Source organism: Zootoca vivipara, chromosome 6, assembly GCF_965207765.1.
Source record: "Zootoca vivipara chromosome 6, rZooViv2.hap1.1, whole genome shotgun sequence".
Classification (NCBI taxonomy): Eukaryota; Metazoa; Chordata; class Lepidosauria; order Squamata; family Lacertidae; genus Zootoca; species Zootoca vivipara.
The window spans coordinates 80841094-80856921 of NC_142589.1; the positions used below are offsets into that span (position 1 = coordinate 80841094).

At 50.6% G+C, this 15828-nt stretch overlaps 1 protein-coding gene across 3 annotated transcripts; it reads left to right on the plus strand.

Moving 5' to 3' along the window:
• The first annotated feature begins 818 nt into the window (after positions 1-818).
• On the plus strand, positions 819-10560 carry FOSB (FosB proto-oncogene, AP-1 transcription factor subunit). 3 transcript variants are annotated; one of them, XM_088672831.1, is made up of 5 exons: positions 819-1622; positions 4511-4894; positions 5702-5809; positions 7260-7544; positions 7645-10560. In XM_088672831.1, exons 1-5 carry the CDS (start codon positions 1491-1493, stop codon positions 7708-7710), a joined length of 975 nt encoding a protein of 324 aa, XP_088528957.1. In that variant the 5' UTR covers positions 819-1490; the 3' UTR covers positions 7711-10560. The 3 variants fall into 3 exon arrangements, with proteins under 3 accessions (XP_088528957.1, XP_088528956.1, XP_034973607.1); XM_088672830.1 differs by having other exon boundaries at positions 7260-10560; XM_035117716.3 differs by having other exon boundaries at positions 4511-4828; positions 7260-10560.
• Positions 10561-15828: the final 5268 nt, after the last annotated feature.

Here is a 15828-nt window from a genome sequence, read left to right on the forward strand (position 1 = left end):
ATGTGGGGGGGAGGGGCACTAACCTGTGAGGCTCAGAGTTTAGCGCAATTTAGTTTACATGTGATACAACAATTCAGTGTGTGTGTGTGTGTGTGTGTATATATATATATATTCATTCTCTTGCCTTCAAACGAATATCAGGCTGTGAATGGCAAAGTATTGTACAATTAATTCCACATACCTTTTTATTTCTTGGTAATATGCAAAAATTAAATAAATGTCTAATTAACCATCTACCTTTGAACCAAGCGGGTTATTGGCGGCAGACTACTGGAGCTTGTCTGAATTTGTTTTCCCCTCCCCTCGCTCTTTATCTAAAAGGGTCATCCTCATATCTTGGGGCAATGAGTTCCGTGAGTGAACTATAATACTGTGATATATATTTTTTGGCGGGGAGGTAAGTGCCGATCCTCCTGGCAATAATACAAATCTACTCCTTGGCATCCCTCGGAGTCTTCTCCCTAATGTGGGGTGGGGGTGGTTTCTAGAGTGGGGGGACGAGAAGAGAGGTGATCCCCCTCCCGCCTTCCCCTCTGCGCGCCTCAAGCTCCCAAGGCCATTTCTAGAACGGTAGTAAAAGTTTCTATTAATAAAAAGCCGCGGCGGCAAACACGAAAGCTCTCCAGCGCCGCCGCCGCCGCCGAAGCCTGTGAGAAAGGGATTCCCTCTGACGTCATTGCTAGGATACCAAACAAACACAGCAGAGACAAGGCCATATATGGCTAATTGCGTCACAGGAACTCCGGCGGGGCGGAGCGAGGAATCCCCGCTGAAATACCCCTTTGGCGGCCTCGCACGAAGTCCCCTTTCGGCAAGAGGGGACGTCGGGGAGAGAGGGAGCCGCGGGCCGAGTTTCGGGGTCCGCGAGGTCCGGGCTCGCCGGGGAGCCGCGTTTCGGGGGCCCGCTCGGCGCGCTTCCTGGTTGACGTCACGCGGGGCATGGCCCCCCTCTTGTATAAATAGGCTGCGAGGCAGAGCGTGGTTCATTCATAAGATTTCGGGCCCGGGAAGGAAGACCGGCGGCGGGCAGCGGAGAAACAACCGAGCGCCAGAGGGGAGACCCCGCTTCGCCCCGACAGTGCTGCTTTGAGACCGACCGACCGACCGCTCCGGATTGCTGGCTGCTTGTTTGGGGGGAGGGGGGAGGCTTTTCTCCTTGGCGCGCGTTGGGGTTGGAGTTGGCTCGACCGGTGGAACTTCGGCCTGCCGTTGTCCTCGTCTTCGGGACTATGCTACTGCTGTTGCTGCTTTGAAAGGAGAGCGAAGGGGGGGACTCGAGGGAGCCGTCTCCCCCTCCGCAAGAGGAGGGAGAAGCCGGAGAAAAGCAACTCTCGGAGGCGCCCAGAGTCGAGCCTCCTGCCTCGGATCCGGCGGCGACCACGGCAGCGGCAGCGGCGGGAGGGTCGGCCGGCTGGCTCTGCTCGGCCCTCACCTTGGCTTCCAGGCGCCCCCGGCGAGGCCGCGGCCTTTCCCCGGCGCCCCCGAGGGAGATGTATCAGGGCTTCCCCGGAGATTACGACTCCACCTCCCGGTGCAGCTCGTCCCCTTCGGCCGAGTCCCAGTACCTCTCCTCGGTGGATTCTTTCGGGAGCCCCACGGCCGCCGCTGCCGCCTCCTCGCAGGTAAGAGCCGCGGATAGCTGGGGGTGGGGGTGAGGGGACACACACTTGCCTACCGGGTTCTTTCGTCCAGCCATGGGAATGGAGGCGGGGGGGGGCGCCCTTTGCACCGGACTCTTCAGGGTGCCGGGATCCAGGAGATCGGAGGCGGAACGGGGCTCCCTTCTACGCCTCTTGCAGCTCCCTTCACCCCCAGCCCCTATTCCAAGCGCTCGTCAGCTCGGGGTCTCCGGTGCTTGCATGCATGTCTGCCTCTCGGAGGACTCTTTCCCCCCCCCCCCACCGCAACTGCATGTGCTTTTCGTTTTCCTGTTCCCGCCCCGCCGTCCCTTTTATTTTTCTTTTCACCTGCCCACTTCGGCCGATCTCCTCCCTAATTGGTTCTGATTGCGGAACAGATCCCCCCCTCCGACTCTTTTTTTGTTTTTAAAGCACGGAGAAATTAATTCTCCGGATCGGGTGCCCAACCCAAGATTGAAAAGCAAAATATGAATAAAATATTCCAGTAATAGTAATTGAAACACACTCCCGCAAAACTCCACTGCGGTCCGCATTCCTAAACTCTCTGCTTCCCGCACCCCACTTCCCTCCGGGGTTTAGAATGCGCATGCGCGGAGAGGGGGGGAGTGGAGGAGGCAAGCGCGAAGACGAAGGGGGGAAAGGGGGGCGGGGTTGTGCGTAACGCATGACGTGCTGGAACCCTCCGTGCTGACGTGAAGCACGCACGGCGCGTTTCTCCTCCACCACCTCCTCCCCGAGGCGCGCGGGTTATTTTGGAACGCTGGTCCACCCCCGTTGCTAAGGGGCGGGGCGGGCGAGAGGAGCGCGCGGATTGGCCGGGCCTCGGACTGTGAGGCCACGCCCCCTCCAGCCTATGCTGCTGCTGCTTCTATCTTGGTGCAAGTCAGCAGAGAAAAAAGGAAATGCTAAAAATAATCCTCTCCGGCTGGGGAGGGAGCAGAAGTGCAATGCTTTGCGTCCCATATTTCGGGGGGCAGTTGCCAGCTCTCCCCTCCATAATACCCCCTTTAGCTGGAAGAGAGAAATGGGCCTTGCTCCAGCCCATAATAAGCATCAAGCTCATTCCTTCCCTTGTTAAATTGGGAGGGGGAGCAGGCATGCATCTTCCTCTCCCAATGTTGTCCTTGGTCCTCTGGGAGCTCTGTAGGGGCACGCACATGCCTCTGCAATTCAGAGGGGGCTGCAATGAAGGGGCGGAGGAGCCCACATCTTGCTTTGACCCACTGGTGAACTTGAGAAATGGGTAATAATGTTATTGGGCATAAATGTGCTTGCCTCTGACACTCCAGCCAGGAATGGCAGCCAGCCCCCAACCTATTTGGAAGTGTGGGGTGGTAGGCCAGATAGTGGATTGAAGACAGCTTGGCTTTCCTGTGAATTACATAGCGTCACTTGGGTGAAACCCTTTCCTTTTGCTTTTAAGGGAAGGAGCAGCAAATTTTTATGGATGATCCTCATTTTGCCCTCCTATTCACTCCATTCCCCACCCATAGTAAGCAACCAGGAGCTGAGTTGCTTTTGAGCTCCTTGTTTAAGAGTTATTTCTGAGCTGTGTTACCTGCAGGGGGAATCTCGGGCGGCTTTCTTCCCCTCAGATCTTATTGTACTTGGGGCTCTTATTATAGCACACCTTCCGGTTGCTTGTGTGCTTTGAGGTTTCGTCCTAAAAAAGATTAGAAAAAAGCCAAGGTTTCAAACCAGAGACTATTATTCCCAGTATAGGTGCAGAACACAATACACACACACACACACAGAGAGAGAGAGAGAGAGAGAGAGAGAGAGAGAGTATATATCTTTCCCCTTAAAAGCAATAAAAAGAATTCTGGTATCTTGTCCTAAAAGTGTCCATCGTGGTGGCGTTCATTGATGGTTCCCTTCATTTGATTTCGTGATATTTTCTAATATTTCTTGATGTCACTTATTACCGGTTCGAGGAATGAGAGGTTAGCCTTCAGTTCTCAAGCTGGAGAGGGAACAGAGTTTGCCACAAGCTTCCACCAACTCTTTTAACAGAAATCCAGCTCGCTCAGTGAAAGAATATCTGTGTTGCCTCTCCAGTCCAGTTGGTAATTCCTCTCTCATAACCTAGATGGCAGGCAGGGCTAGATGACAGAGCCAGCTGTAGTGGCTCATTTCCTAGTTGTCAAAGGGGTCGTAAGGTTCATCTGGTCCAACCCCCTTTGGTCTTAGCTAGGTGACACTTTGGCTTAGATATGGGGTTGGTGCTCCAGGTGTCATTGGGACTAAAGCTCCCAGCATCCCTGACCACTGGCGACACCAGCTGAAGTTGATGGGATTTGCAGTTCAGCAATGCAGGGGGTTGGACTAGATGACTCTCGGGAACCATTCCAACTCTACGATTCTGTGAGCACCTGGAGGGCAGCAGGCTATTACTTGTCACTTTTCTTTCCCCCCCAAAAAATGAACTTGAAGCTACTTACAAACATTAAAGTAGTGGCCAAGGTTGCTTTTTAAAAATCGTAATAACGAATGAGGTTGAGAAGAAACCAATTGCACACATTGGCTCCCACAAACATTTTATTGATAAAGCAGAACACTTCATTTGCTAGTCATTCGCCTTGGGGGCCAGCTTATGTCACCTGGATCATTTAGGCCAGGCATCCCCAAACTTCGGCCCTCCAGATGTTTTGGACTACAATCCCCATCATCCCCGACCACTGGTCCTGTTAGCTAGGGATCATGGGAGTTGTAGGCCAAAACATCTGGAGGGCCGCAGTTTGGGGATGCCTGATTTAGGCCATGGTTGCCTACAAAGGTGCTTCGTGAAGAAGGAACATGGAAACCTTATTTCTGCTGTCGTTGCTGCCTCCTCTGAGCATGCATATCTCCCTCTCTCTCCCCCTCTCCAGGAGTGCAGTGGCCTTGGGGAGATGCCCGGATCCTTTGTGCCAACAGTGACTGCCATATCGACTAGCCAAGACCTGCAGTGGTTGGTGCAGCCCACCTTGATTTCCTCCATGGCCCAGTCTCAGCAGCCTCCGGGCCAGCAAATGTCTCAACAGCAGCAGCAGCAGCCACCTCCTCCCACCGTGGACCCCTACGACCTGCCAGGGACCAGCTACTCCACCCCAGGACTGAGCGCTGCCTACGGTGCGGGCCCCTCGGGGGTGCCTGCCGCCCAGCCACGCTCCACCAGGGCCCGGCCCAGAAGGACTCGGGAGGAAACGGTGAGCGGGGAGGATTGTAGGGCCCTGCTTCTCCTGTGGAACTTCCTCTGGGGAGCCGGCGACGAGGTTATTAACTCAAATCGTTTTGCACCCTTGATAATTCGGCCCTGCTTAACAGATCCCCAAAATCGTCTTAACGGCATATATATATACCGGTATATTTGGGGTGGGATTAAACCAGCCCAATTATTTCCTTTCGTAGTTAAAGCATGGCTTGTTTGTTGGCTGGTTGCGTTCTCTGCCCTCTCGCCCCCTTGGTAGCTTGGGGGAAAGGTGGTACTGGGCGTGGGAGAAAGTATGGGTGACTTACCCAGATTGCAGCGACAAATTTGCCACTCCACTGTAGCCAGAACCACTTTGGATCCTGGCTGGGCAGCATCCAGCTAAGTTGGGCTACTTGACCCTCCCAAATCTGGTGCCCCGACGTTGCTGCATCTTTTCATAGACTCGCCGAGTTGGGAAGGGACCATGCAGGAATCTTTTGCCCAATGCAAGGCTCAAACCCACAACCCTCAGATTAAGAGTCTCACAGGGTTACTTGAGTGTATTCTCCTGGGTTGAATACTGGAGTAAAATCCAGTATGTCCATCTGTCCCACCAGAATGAGCAAAGATAGTGTTGGCGGCAGGGATCGGTTGTGTGGATCCCAGGATCCTTGACAGTCAGTCAGGGGAAGGGATCTGCTGTCTCTTCATGACGTCCAAAAGAAGAACAGCTTCTCCAAGGTTCATTAGGGATGGATGCAGTTGGTTTGTCCTGCAGGAGAGAGAGAGGTGGTGGCAGAATCCTTTGGGAGGACGCCATGCCCAGAAAGGGAGAATTGTCTCTAGCCTTCATCCGTGGACTGACCGCCTCTTTCTCCTGCCCTTGCAGCTGACACCCGAGGAGGAAGAGAAACGCCGTGTCCGGAGGGAGAGGAACAAGCTTGCAGCGGCCAAGTGTAGGAATCGCCGCCGTGAACTGACAGACCGACTTCAAGCGGTGAGTGTAAAACTGGGACTTCCTGGCCGCGAGCTTTTTGATGCCACTGGCCCTGCCATTGGGGGGGGGGGGAACCCACAAAGTTTGAGAGAGGTGGAGCTGCCTCAGTGTCCTCTTCTGCCTGGCTCAATGGTCGATTTCTGTCGATTGCATTTATATCCCACCTCCCTAGCATTTAATCTCCACAACAACCCTGCAAAGTAGGTCGGGCTGAGAGATAGAGACTGTGACCGGAGGTCTCACGGTGAGCTTGACGGCCAAGTGGGGATTTGAATCCTGGTGTCTCCCAGGCTCTAACCACTACCCCACTTTGCCTCTGCATGGCAGGGATTACCATTTTAAGGGGCCACAAACGGCCAATTATTTCATTCCCCTATGACCATGGGGTAATGCCAAAGAGCCTGTCTGGGAATGTCTCACCTGTTCCTGCCCTTCTCTCCCCCCAACCCCACACAGCCCCAAAGCTGCATTGATCCAATCTTCCAAAACTCCACTGAAGCCCCGAAATCCAAGTTTTTCAGGGCAAAGGGTTTGGAATGTTTTTTCTTCCATCGGGATATTTGAAAAAGGTGTTGTTGTTTTAAAAATAGGCTGTAACTGCTGTTTATATCTTTCCCCTTAAAAGCAATAAAAAGATTCCAAGCTGTTTTGGGCTCCCATATTTAGGATAACAAGCTTTATTTACAAATTTTCAAAAACTGACAGCTCATCCCCCATCTTTTGGGGACCAGGCAAATCCCAATTCCTCCCTCCTGAGCTTCAAGCTTGAGAGTGGGTTGTCTCCTCCTGCTTTCCCTGCAAAGTAGCTAACGGCTCTAGGCCACCATATTGGAGGACGCTGGAGGAATGGGGCGCCATAGAGTCCATTGGCTGGACGCTTGCTTGGCTAGAGCAGGAGAAATGGCAGACTCCCTGACTGCAGTGCCCCCCCCCCAAACTGGGATATAAAACCACAAAATACCTAATAAAAATACAAGCAACAACCCAATAGCCACCCCCACAAAACAAAACAAAACACATTTTAAAAAGGGCATAGGATGTCAATCAGATCAACCAAAGGCCTGGTTAAAAAGGAACATTTTTGCCTGGCGCCTAAAGGTGTATAATGAAGGCACCAGGCGAACTTCCCTCGGAAGAGCATTCCACAATCAGGGAGCCACTGCAGAGAAGGCCCTGTTCTTGTGTTGCCACCCTCTGTACCTCTCGAGGAGGCGGCACACGAAGGAGGGCCTCAGACGATGATCTCAGGGTCTGGGTTGGTTCATATAGAAACAGGCGGTCCTTGAGGTATTGCGGTCCTGAGCTTCTGGGGAATTTTGGCCAGACCCAAGGGAACTGGTGGTGGTGGTATCCCTCCCAGCTCCCCAATTCCACACCATCTCACCTCCCCTTCCCTGCCCCCCCATGGCTTCCTTGCTGACTCCGCTGATGCCCCCCCCTCCTTCCCCAGGAGACCGACCAGCTGGAGGAGGAGAAGGCCGAGCTGGAGTCGGAGATTGCGGAGCTTCAGAAGGAACGCGAACGGCTGGAGTTTGTCCTGGTGGCTCACAAGCCTAGCTGCAAGATCCCTTACGAGGACGTGCCAGAACTGATCGGGCAGCCGGGCACCTCTGGCGAGGTGAGCGCTTTAGCCCTGGCGGTCAAGGAGGACCCCTTTGGGCCCACGGCCTACTCGTCGCTGCCCCTCCACTACCAGCAGACCCTTGGCGGAGTGCAGGCTTTGTCCCCGGCGGAGGTAGCGTTTTCTAGTTCTTACTTTTCACATGGTGAACAGCTGACCGACCCGTACCCGGCTAACCCTTCCTATACATCTTCGTTTGTCTTCACCTACCCAGAGGGAGCCACCTGTGGAGCCACACACCAGCGGAACAGCAGCAGCGACCAGTCCTCGGACTCCCTGAACTCTCCCTCGCTCCTTGCGTTGTGAAACTCAAAAGAGCACGCAAAAGCAAAACACAAAAGCCCAACAACCGCCTCCCGATCTCGAAACCTTTTCTCTGCCTGACCTCCATTGGAGAAAAAAACCAAAACGACCCACCTGCGCAAACATCTGCGTTAAGTGAAGGGGGCGCAAGAGAGAGAAGAGAGAGGAAAATGGCAAATGCGCACCCCCCAGCTTGGGAGCATCGAACCTTTAAAACACCAATATCTTATCTATAAAGAGACCAAGCCACCCGCCAGCCCTCGCTACACCAGCACCCGCAGCCACTAGCTCTGTGATGTTAAGACTGCCGGGGTGCAGTGAGTGGAACGCCTTTTTTGTGTGTCAACGGTCGCTTTTAACATTTCCTTGCTTTTTTGGGCTTTGCAATTTTCAAATGGGAGAGCCAAGGAGGAAGGATGTTTCTGGGCTGCAGTGATGATCTACCCTCCGTCTCGGAAGAACTCTGAGCCTAAACTTGCTTTCTTGGGGGGGAACGGGGCCCTTGCCTTTTGCTGAATGTGGACTTTTTGGCTGAGTATGGAATGTGACGATGGTTCTCTGATTCTTGCTGCCTTTTGTTCATGGAATCATAGAATTGTAGAGTTGGAAGGGACCCCAAGAAGCCGAGCAAAAGGGGATGGCCTGTCAGTAAGGGGAATGAGGAGGAATGGGGGTGGGATTCCCTCCCCCCGTTCTAGCAGACCCTACATTGCCTGGCTGCATGTGAATCTTCTGCCAGCTGCGTGGTTAGAAATGGGCACTCTCAATGCATTTTTCCAAGTTATCAGCCTGCACTATGAAACGTGTTTGAGAGATTGACCCGCCAGTGACCATCCTTTCCCAAATTATTTTGGCAGGTGCCTACTGTCAACTTCAAAACAAGTCTAGAATATGGCGCAGGAGGTGCTTAAAAGCTGTTTTCTGAGTGATTTAAGCTTGCTGCCTGATCAGAGGTGCATGCTTACTCAGAAGTAAGCGCAACAGAATTCAGTTCCTTATGTATGCACTGAGTTGCACCCTTAATGCACAGAGGAGCAAGTCTACTTTAATAGGCTTGCAAACAGAAATTATTCTAGTTCACAAGATTACCAGCTTAGGCGCTTTGGTGAATGTCCTGGGAATATAATCATAGGGCAGTAGAAAAGTATTTGGTGTTAGCAAAGTATAAAGAAGAAGTTTTATATATACTTATTTTTCTTCATACTTTGTTAATACACACACACACACACACACACACAGAGAGAGAGAGAGAGAGAGAGAGAGAGAGAGAGAGAGAGAGAGAGAGAGAGAGAGAGAGAGAGAGAGAGAGAGAGAGTATATTGAGTTCAATACAAAATTGAAAACTTAAGTAATGAGAACCTCGGCTGCAAAATTCACCAGATTTTTAACTTGTGCAATAGTTTGGCAGCCCTGGTCTGTCTGTCAGAAAATATGGAAGCCTTTTAGAGGATGGCAGCCTCCATGCTAGTAAAAAAAGAAAGATGAAAAGTACCTTTTTTGCTATGAATTTGCACAGTGGGCTTTCTGGAACGCCACATCTCTTATTTTTGTCTAGCTGGTTGGGGGCCAGCTCTATGTTGGGTCTACCCATCGCCTTTTAAACTTGCCCCCCCCCCGAATGAATCCTCTTCCCACTAGGGGCTTCTGCCTTTGCTCGGTTTCCCGTGGGTGGCTGGCAACCGTTTTGCCGGGATATTGGGGAGTTGTGCTTGGTGATATACTGTGAACGGACCTCTCTTTCCCCCCCTTGTATAGATGCTTTCCTCCCCCACCCTCGATATTGTGACACTATGTACTTTAAGCTGCCTTTAACCTTCTCTCGGTTTCCTTTTGCTTGATGTATCCGTGGTTTTTGAAGCTGGCTCTTCTCCCCCGCCACCTTTCCCCCTTTGGTGACACTGTTGGTGAGGAACAAAACCTCTGGATATTTAGCTGACTTCCGCCCTTTCATCTCCGGCTGCAGCCTTTCCTAATTTCTGGGCTTCTGGCTTTCTTCCTGCCTTGTTGCACCCTCGTGGATATCACTTTAGGGTGCTCAGATCCTCATATGTGAGCTCCGTTTTTGAAAAGTGTCGGTGGCTCAGCCTGTCCCAGCATTTCAATGGGTTTGCAGCCGTGTTGCTTGTGAAGTGGCCCCCCACCCCAGCAGGGTCCCCTTGCACTCTGTTGCTTCGGTTGCCAACGCCAAGCAGCTCTTGTGTATCTCTTGTGCGCGTGCGTGATCTTGTGCAACAGCGCTGCCCGCTTCTGACACCGCGCTGCCTCTTATTAACCTGCCACACAAGTGTGTTTATGGACTGGGGTAAAACAAAAAAACAAAAAAAGCTGCCTTGTTGCTTTATGGAGCTCTAGAGCACGCCATTCAGGATGTTTCCAAAAACTTCCCTCGTGACCAAGCTTTCAATGTTGTGTTTCGTTTTATTTTTTAAAAAAGAATTATTTTTAATCTTATGGACTTTTATTTTAACCGGCTTTTTTTTTTAAATTGCTTATTATACACTTGCTGGGGAATGGGGGAATATTTTTAATTTTTTTAACTATTATAATAATTATTATATTATTTTTACCCCCTTGTGCTGTAATATTATTTTTTTGTGTGATGATGTTTTATTAAGCAGCTGGGGGGCCGTCAGACGGGAAGGAGAGGAGAGAACTCTGGACCCGGCTGGCGGTTCTTCCCTGCACTTAACCTTGGCTAGCAAAAATAGCAAATAAAGACGGCTTTGAAAAATGCACTTTTTAACGATGGATATAAGATGTCTATTTTTTCAAACTCCTGTAAAGTTAACATTAAGGTGCAATAAAAAAAGAAAAAGAAAAACCTTGAGCTGTAGAGCTGCCTGGCTTTCTCCGCACCGAGACCCCCAAACCCCCACTACCTCGTGCCTTAACCCTTCACGTTCAGGGTGGGGCAGAACCTGGGGTGGCAGGAAGCTGGTGTTGCGGGTGGGTGCCATGTTTTATGTGCTGGGACCTTGTTTGGTGTTGGAGTGCCCTCTGCAGCATGCTAAGCGAAAGCACATGTGGCGAGATCTCCTGGAAAGCAGATTTTGGGGTGTAAATTTAAAAGAACCCATGACCAAAGTGTTGGTGCTGATCTTTAAAGCCCTAAACGGCCTTGGCCCAGTATACCTGAAGGAGTGTCTCCACCCCCATCGCTCTGCCCGGAGCCTGAGGTCCAGCGCTGGCAGTTCCCTCCCTGCGAGAAGCCAAGTTACAGGGAACCAGGCAGAGGGCCTTCCCGGTAATGGCACCCACCCTGTGGAACGCCCTCCCACCAGATGTCAAAGAGAAAAACAACAATGTACCAGACTTAGAAGACATCTGAAGACAGACCTGTTTAGGGAAGCTTTTAATGTTTGATGGACTACTGTATTTTAATATTTTGTTGGAAGCCGCCCAGAGTGGCTGATGAAGTCCGGCCAGATGGGCGGGGCATAAATAATAAATTATGATGATGATGACAATCAGGCCAAAGAGGCCCATCTAGTCCAGCATCCTGTTCTCACAGGGGACAGCCATGGAACCTGCAAGCAGGATCTGAGCACAAGAGCAACTCTCCTGCAGTTTCCGGCAAGTGGGATTCAGAAGCCTTGCTGCCTCCGACTTTAGAGGGCAGAACATGGCTGGTAGCGATTGGTAGCCTCCTCCTCCTCCTCCTCCACGAATTTCCTAGGTGGCACTTCTGCATGGGAGGAATCTTGCTGGCTCTTCCCAGCATTTCCATTCTCTGGCAAATCTTTAGAATCATAGAATTGTAGAGTTGGGACACCAGGGGTCATCTAGTCCAACCCCCTGCAATGCAGGAATCTCAGCTAAAGCATCCATGACAGATGGCCTTAATCCACCCTTCCTAGATCTGGTCCTCTAGATGTTTTTGTGCTGAAAGCCCCATTAGCCCCTGCCAGGCTGGGGAGGGATGGCCTACACCAGTGGTTCCTGGGCCAGGCTGTCCATGAGGCAAACTGAGGAAGCCGCCTCGGGCAGTGGAATCCAAGGGGCACCTCTGCAGGCACATCTTCCCTCTGCTGCGGGAAAAGCAAGAAGCGGCTGCAGAGGCTTTAGGGTTCCAGCAAGAGCCCTGCAAAGGCCTCCTGCAATCTTCCCGAGACACTGATAAGCAAGGCTTTGGCAGAGGCAGCGCGGGGGGAGCAGTGTGTTTTCAGAGCGCCACCTTCCCATTTCACCTCGGGTAGTAAAATGCGATGGGCTCCCCTTGAGCGGTTTCCAAACTTTTTGCAGCCCCTTGGTCCCACAGACTCGCCTTCGGTGCCCTCCAACCCTACCCCAGAAGGAAGGTTGCAACACAGTACAATTCAAAACAGCAGCAATGGCTTGCATGTTGATTTGAAGCGATTCAGCAAATGGGGTCAACTTGATCCAGTGATGCCAGCTTTTCAAAGCCTGATAGCCATCTCCACCTCCCATCCCATCCCCAGTTGCTCCCTTGCCCCTCAGGGGTGCTGCTGCCCCCTTTGGGACCCCCTGATGCAATCCATTCCATGTTACATGGACTTGATAGAGATTGTGGTAGAGAAATCCATAGTTTTCCAGAACAGATTAGCTCTGCAATAATCCATTTTAAACCTTTCTGGGGAAGGAGGCTCTAAACTTTCCCTAGGTCAAATGTACCTGGGAGTGCGGAGAAAACCTTGTGTGTTAATAGATAAAGGTAAAGGGACCCCTGACCATTAAGTCCAGTCGTGGACGATTCTGGGGTTATGGCGCTCATCTCCCTTTACTGGCTGAGGGAGCTGGCGTTTGTCTGCAGACAGCTTCTGGGTCATGTGGCCAGCATGACTAAGTCGCTTCTGGCGAACCAGAGCAGTGCACGGAAACGCCGTTTACCTTCCCGCCGGAGTGGTACCTATTTATCTACTTGCACTTTGACGTGCTTTTGAACTGCTAGGTTGGCAGGAGCTGGGACCGAGCAACGGGAGCTCACCCCATCGTGGGGATTCGAACCGCCTGATCAGCAAGCCCTAGGCTCAGTGGTTTAGACCACAGCGCCACCCGCTGTGTGTTAATACCAGCTTCTAAATGTGCACTGCACTTATAAATCATATAAATGTAGAGTTGCGATGCAGGAATCTCAACTAAAGCATCAGTGAGAAGTGGCCTTCCAACCTCTGCAGAAAAAAATACCTTCCAAGGAAGGAGAGTCAACAGCCTCTTGAGGGGAGACCTATGGAACAGCTCTTACGGTCAGAAAGCTATTCCTGAAGTTTAGTCGGAAAAGGAGTTAAATATTGGAACAGGAATTCCCACTTTCTGCCTTGCACCGTAGGCCCTCAGAGTTAGCACACCAGCCCTGTGCACGCTGAACCTGAGTCGCGCAGCTCTTCCACAGTGCGGGTTGGCTCTTTAAACCAACTCTTATCCCATTCAGTTTCTACTGCAGATTTGCAAGAGGAAACCTTGACACTCCTCCTGCTGGTTCCAAATGGAAGTTTGAAGCAGCTGTGTCTCGAAGGAGGGGTTCCCAATTGAGTGCCCGTGGCTTCCAGCCGGCTTTCAGTTTGAACAATTCCAACCCTGCCTTTCATTGAATTCCAGAGATTTAAGAGCTTTGAACTAGAATGAACTACCGTTTTACGCAGCAGCACATAATTAAAGCTGTGGAACTCCCTCCCGCAGGAGGCAGGGCTGGCTGGCCACCAACTTAGATGGCTTTAAAAGAGGATTGGAGGAATTCATGGAAGAGAGGGCTGTTGATGGCAGTTGAAGGCAGCAATGCTTCTGAATACCAGTTGCTGGAAGCCAAAAGCAGGGAGAGTTTTTCTCCTGCTCAGATCCTGAGGTTTCCCTCTGGGGCATATCTCCTCTGCTAAAATTCGTCAGCATTCTTGACGAGTACAAGCTTCATAGTTTCTGTTATCATACCATCAAAAGGGCAAGAATACACAGCTATTTCAGCATCTTTGACAGAAGTAACATCACCTTCAGGTTGTTTTTTTTAAAAAACAAACAAACAAACACCATGACATGAAATACTGTAGACAAATATTCACACAAAAATAATTTTACACCATTTATCAAATTTGTGAGAGAGAGACAATTACTTACAAAGTGCCATGAAAACTTACAAACTACCTAAAATAAGGAAAGGCCAGACTGGACTGGATGAACCCCAAGCCGGAATTAAGATTGCCGCAACAAATATCAACAACTTCAGATATGCTGATGACACAACCTTGACGGCAGAAAGTGAGGAGGAATTAAAGAACCTTTTAATGAGGGTGAAAGAGGAGAGCGCAAAATATGGTCTGAAGCTCAACATCAAAAAAAACTAAGATCATGGCCACTGGTCCCATCACCTCCTGGCAAATAGAAGGGAAATAAATGGAGGCAGTGAGAGATTTTACTTTCTTGGGTTCCATGATCACTGCAGACGGTGACAGCAGTAACGAAATTAAAAGACGCCTGCTTCTTGGGAGAAAAGCAATGACAAACCTAGACAGCATCTTAAAAAGCAGAGTCATCATCTTGCCGACAAAGGTCCGTATAGTTAAAGCTATGGTTTTCCCAGTAGTGATGTATGGAAGTGAGAGCTGGACCATAAAGAAGGCTGATCGCCGAAGAATTTATGCTTTTGAATTATTTGTGCTGGAGGAGACTCTTGAGAGTCCCATGGACTGCAAGAAGATCAAACCTATCCATTCTTAAGGAAATCAGCCCTGAGTGCTCACTGGAAGGACAGATCCTGAAGCTGAGGCTCCAATACTTTGGCCACCTCATGAGGAGAGAAGAATCCTTGGAAAAGACCCTGATGTTGGGAAAGATTGAGGGCACTAGAAGGGGATGACAGAGGACAAGATGGTTGGACAGTGTTCTCGAAGCTACGAACATGAGTTTGACCAAACTGCGGGAGGCAGTGGAAGACAGGAGTGCCTGGCGTGCTATGGTCCATGGGGTCACGAAGAGTCGGACACGACTAAACAACAACAACCTAAAATAAAGTGAACTTGCAATATCAGATTTTACTAGGTTCTTACAAATTCTTGACAACTGTGTGAATATTTGTCGCCAACGTGCAACGACACAGGTTGCATTTTTCCAGCATGCAATACTGTAGAATTGCAAATGCCAGAACCTAGGATCTTGCACACTCTGATGCTGCCAGCATTAAAGTGGCCCAGCTCAGGAAGAATGGAGACACATTACTAAGAAATATTTCATTGCCACATTGTTTACTCATTACAGTATTGAAGTTTACAGCAAAGATGCCACTTCCAACATCCCGGAGATTTTTTGCAGAGCAGCACTAGATCAGGAAGTATCTCTAAGGCTGTCTTCAAAGCTTCTTCATAGCCTTCAATTACCTCTGAAACAGAAACTCCCATTCTTAGAAGCTCTTCTGCATGTTCTAGGAGGGCTCCAGCAAACACCAAAACAAAATTTGTTCCATCACCAACTTCTTGCTCTTGCATGTGAGAAGCCAAGACTCATTTTTGCAGCTGGTTGGCCACAGTTGAGAACAGGATGTTGAGCTAGAGGGCCGCCATTTGGCCTGATCAGATCCTGAAGCTCCAATACTTTGGCCACCTCATGAGAAGAGAAGATTCACTGGAAAAGATCCTGATGTTGGAAAAGATGGAGGGCACAAGGAGAAGGGGACGACAGAGGACGAGATGGTTGGACAGTGTTCTCGAAGCTACTAACATGAGTTTGACAAAACTGCAGGAGGCAGTGGAAGACAGGAGTGCCTGGTGTGCTATGGTCCATGGGGTCACGAAGAGTCGGACACGACTAAACGACTCAACAACATGCAGGCAGGCTCTTCTTAGCCTCTTATGGAACCTCCAGGCCCAGAGGCAGTCTACCTGGATTCCTAGCTTCTTTGGGAAATTTGGCTACTGTGAGAACAGGATGCTGGCCTGACCCAGCAGGATTTTCTCACATTTTCAAGTGTGAATGTCTCCAATGCCTTCTGCTACCTTCCCTCTTTTAAAGCACCCATGGCATTTGATGTTTTGTGAAGGTGCTGTTATGCATTATTTTTTGGAGGCCCCCCCCCCAGCCGGCGATACGACATGCAGAGGGGAGACTGGGCACACTCTGCCCCTTTTACAAGCTGTGCGGAAAGGGGAGTGGT

Coding starts and splice junctions, on each gene's coding strand:
- FOSB (XM_088672830.1), top strand. CDS start 1,491: ATGTATCAGGGCTTCCCCGGAGATTACGACTCCACCTCCCGGTGCAGC. Junction 1,623..4,510: donor CCGCTGCCGCCTCCTCGCAG/GTAAGAGCCGCG, acceptor CCCCCTCTCCAG/GAGTGCAGTGGCCTTGGGGA. Junction 5,810..7,259: donor TGACAGACCGACTTCAAGCG/GTGAGTGTAAAA, acceptor CTCCTTCCCCAG/GAGACCGACCAGCTGGAGGA.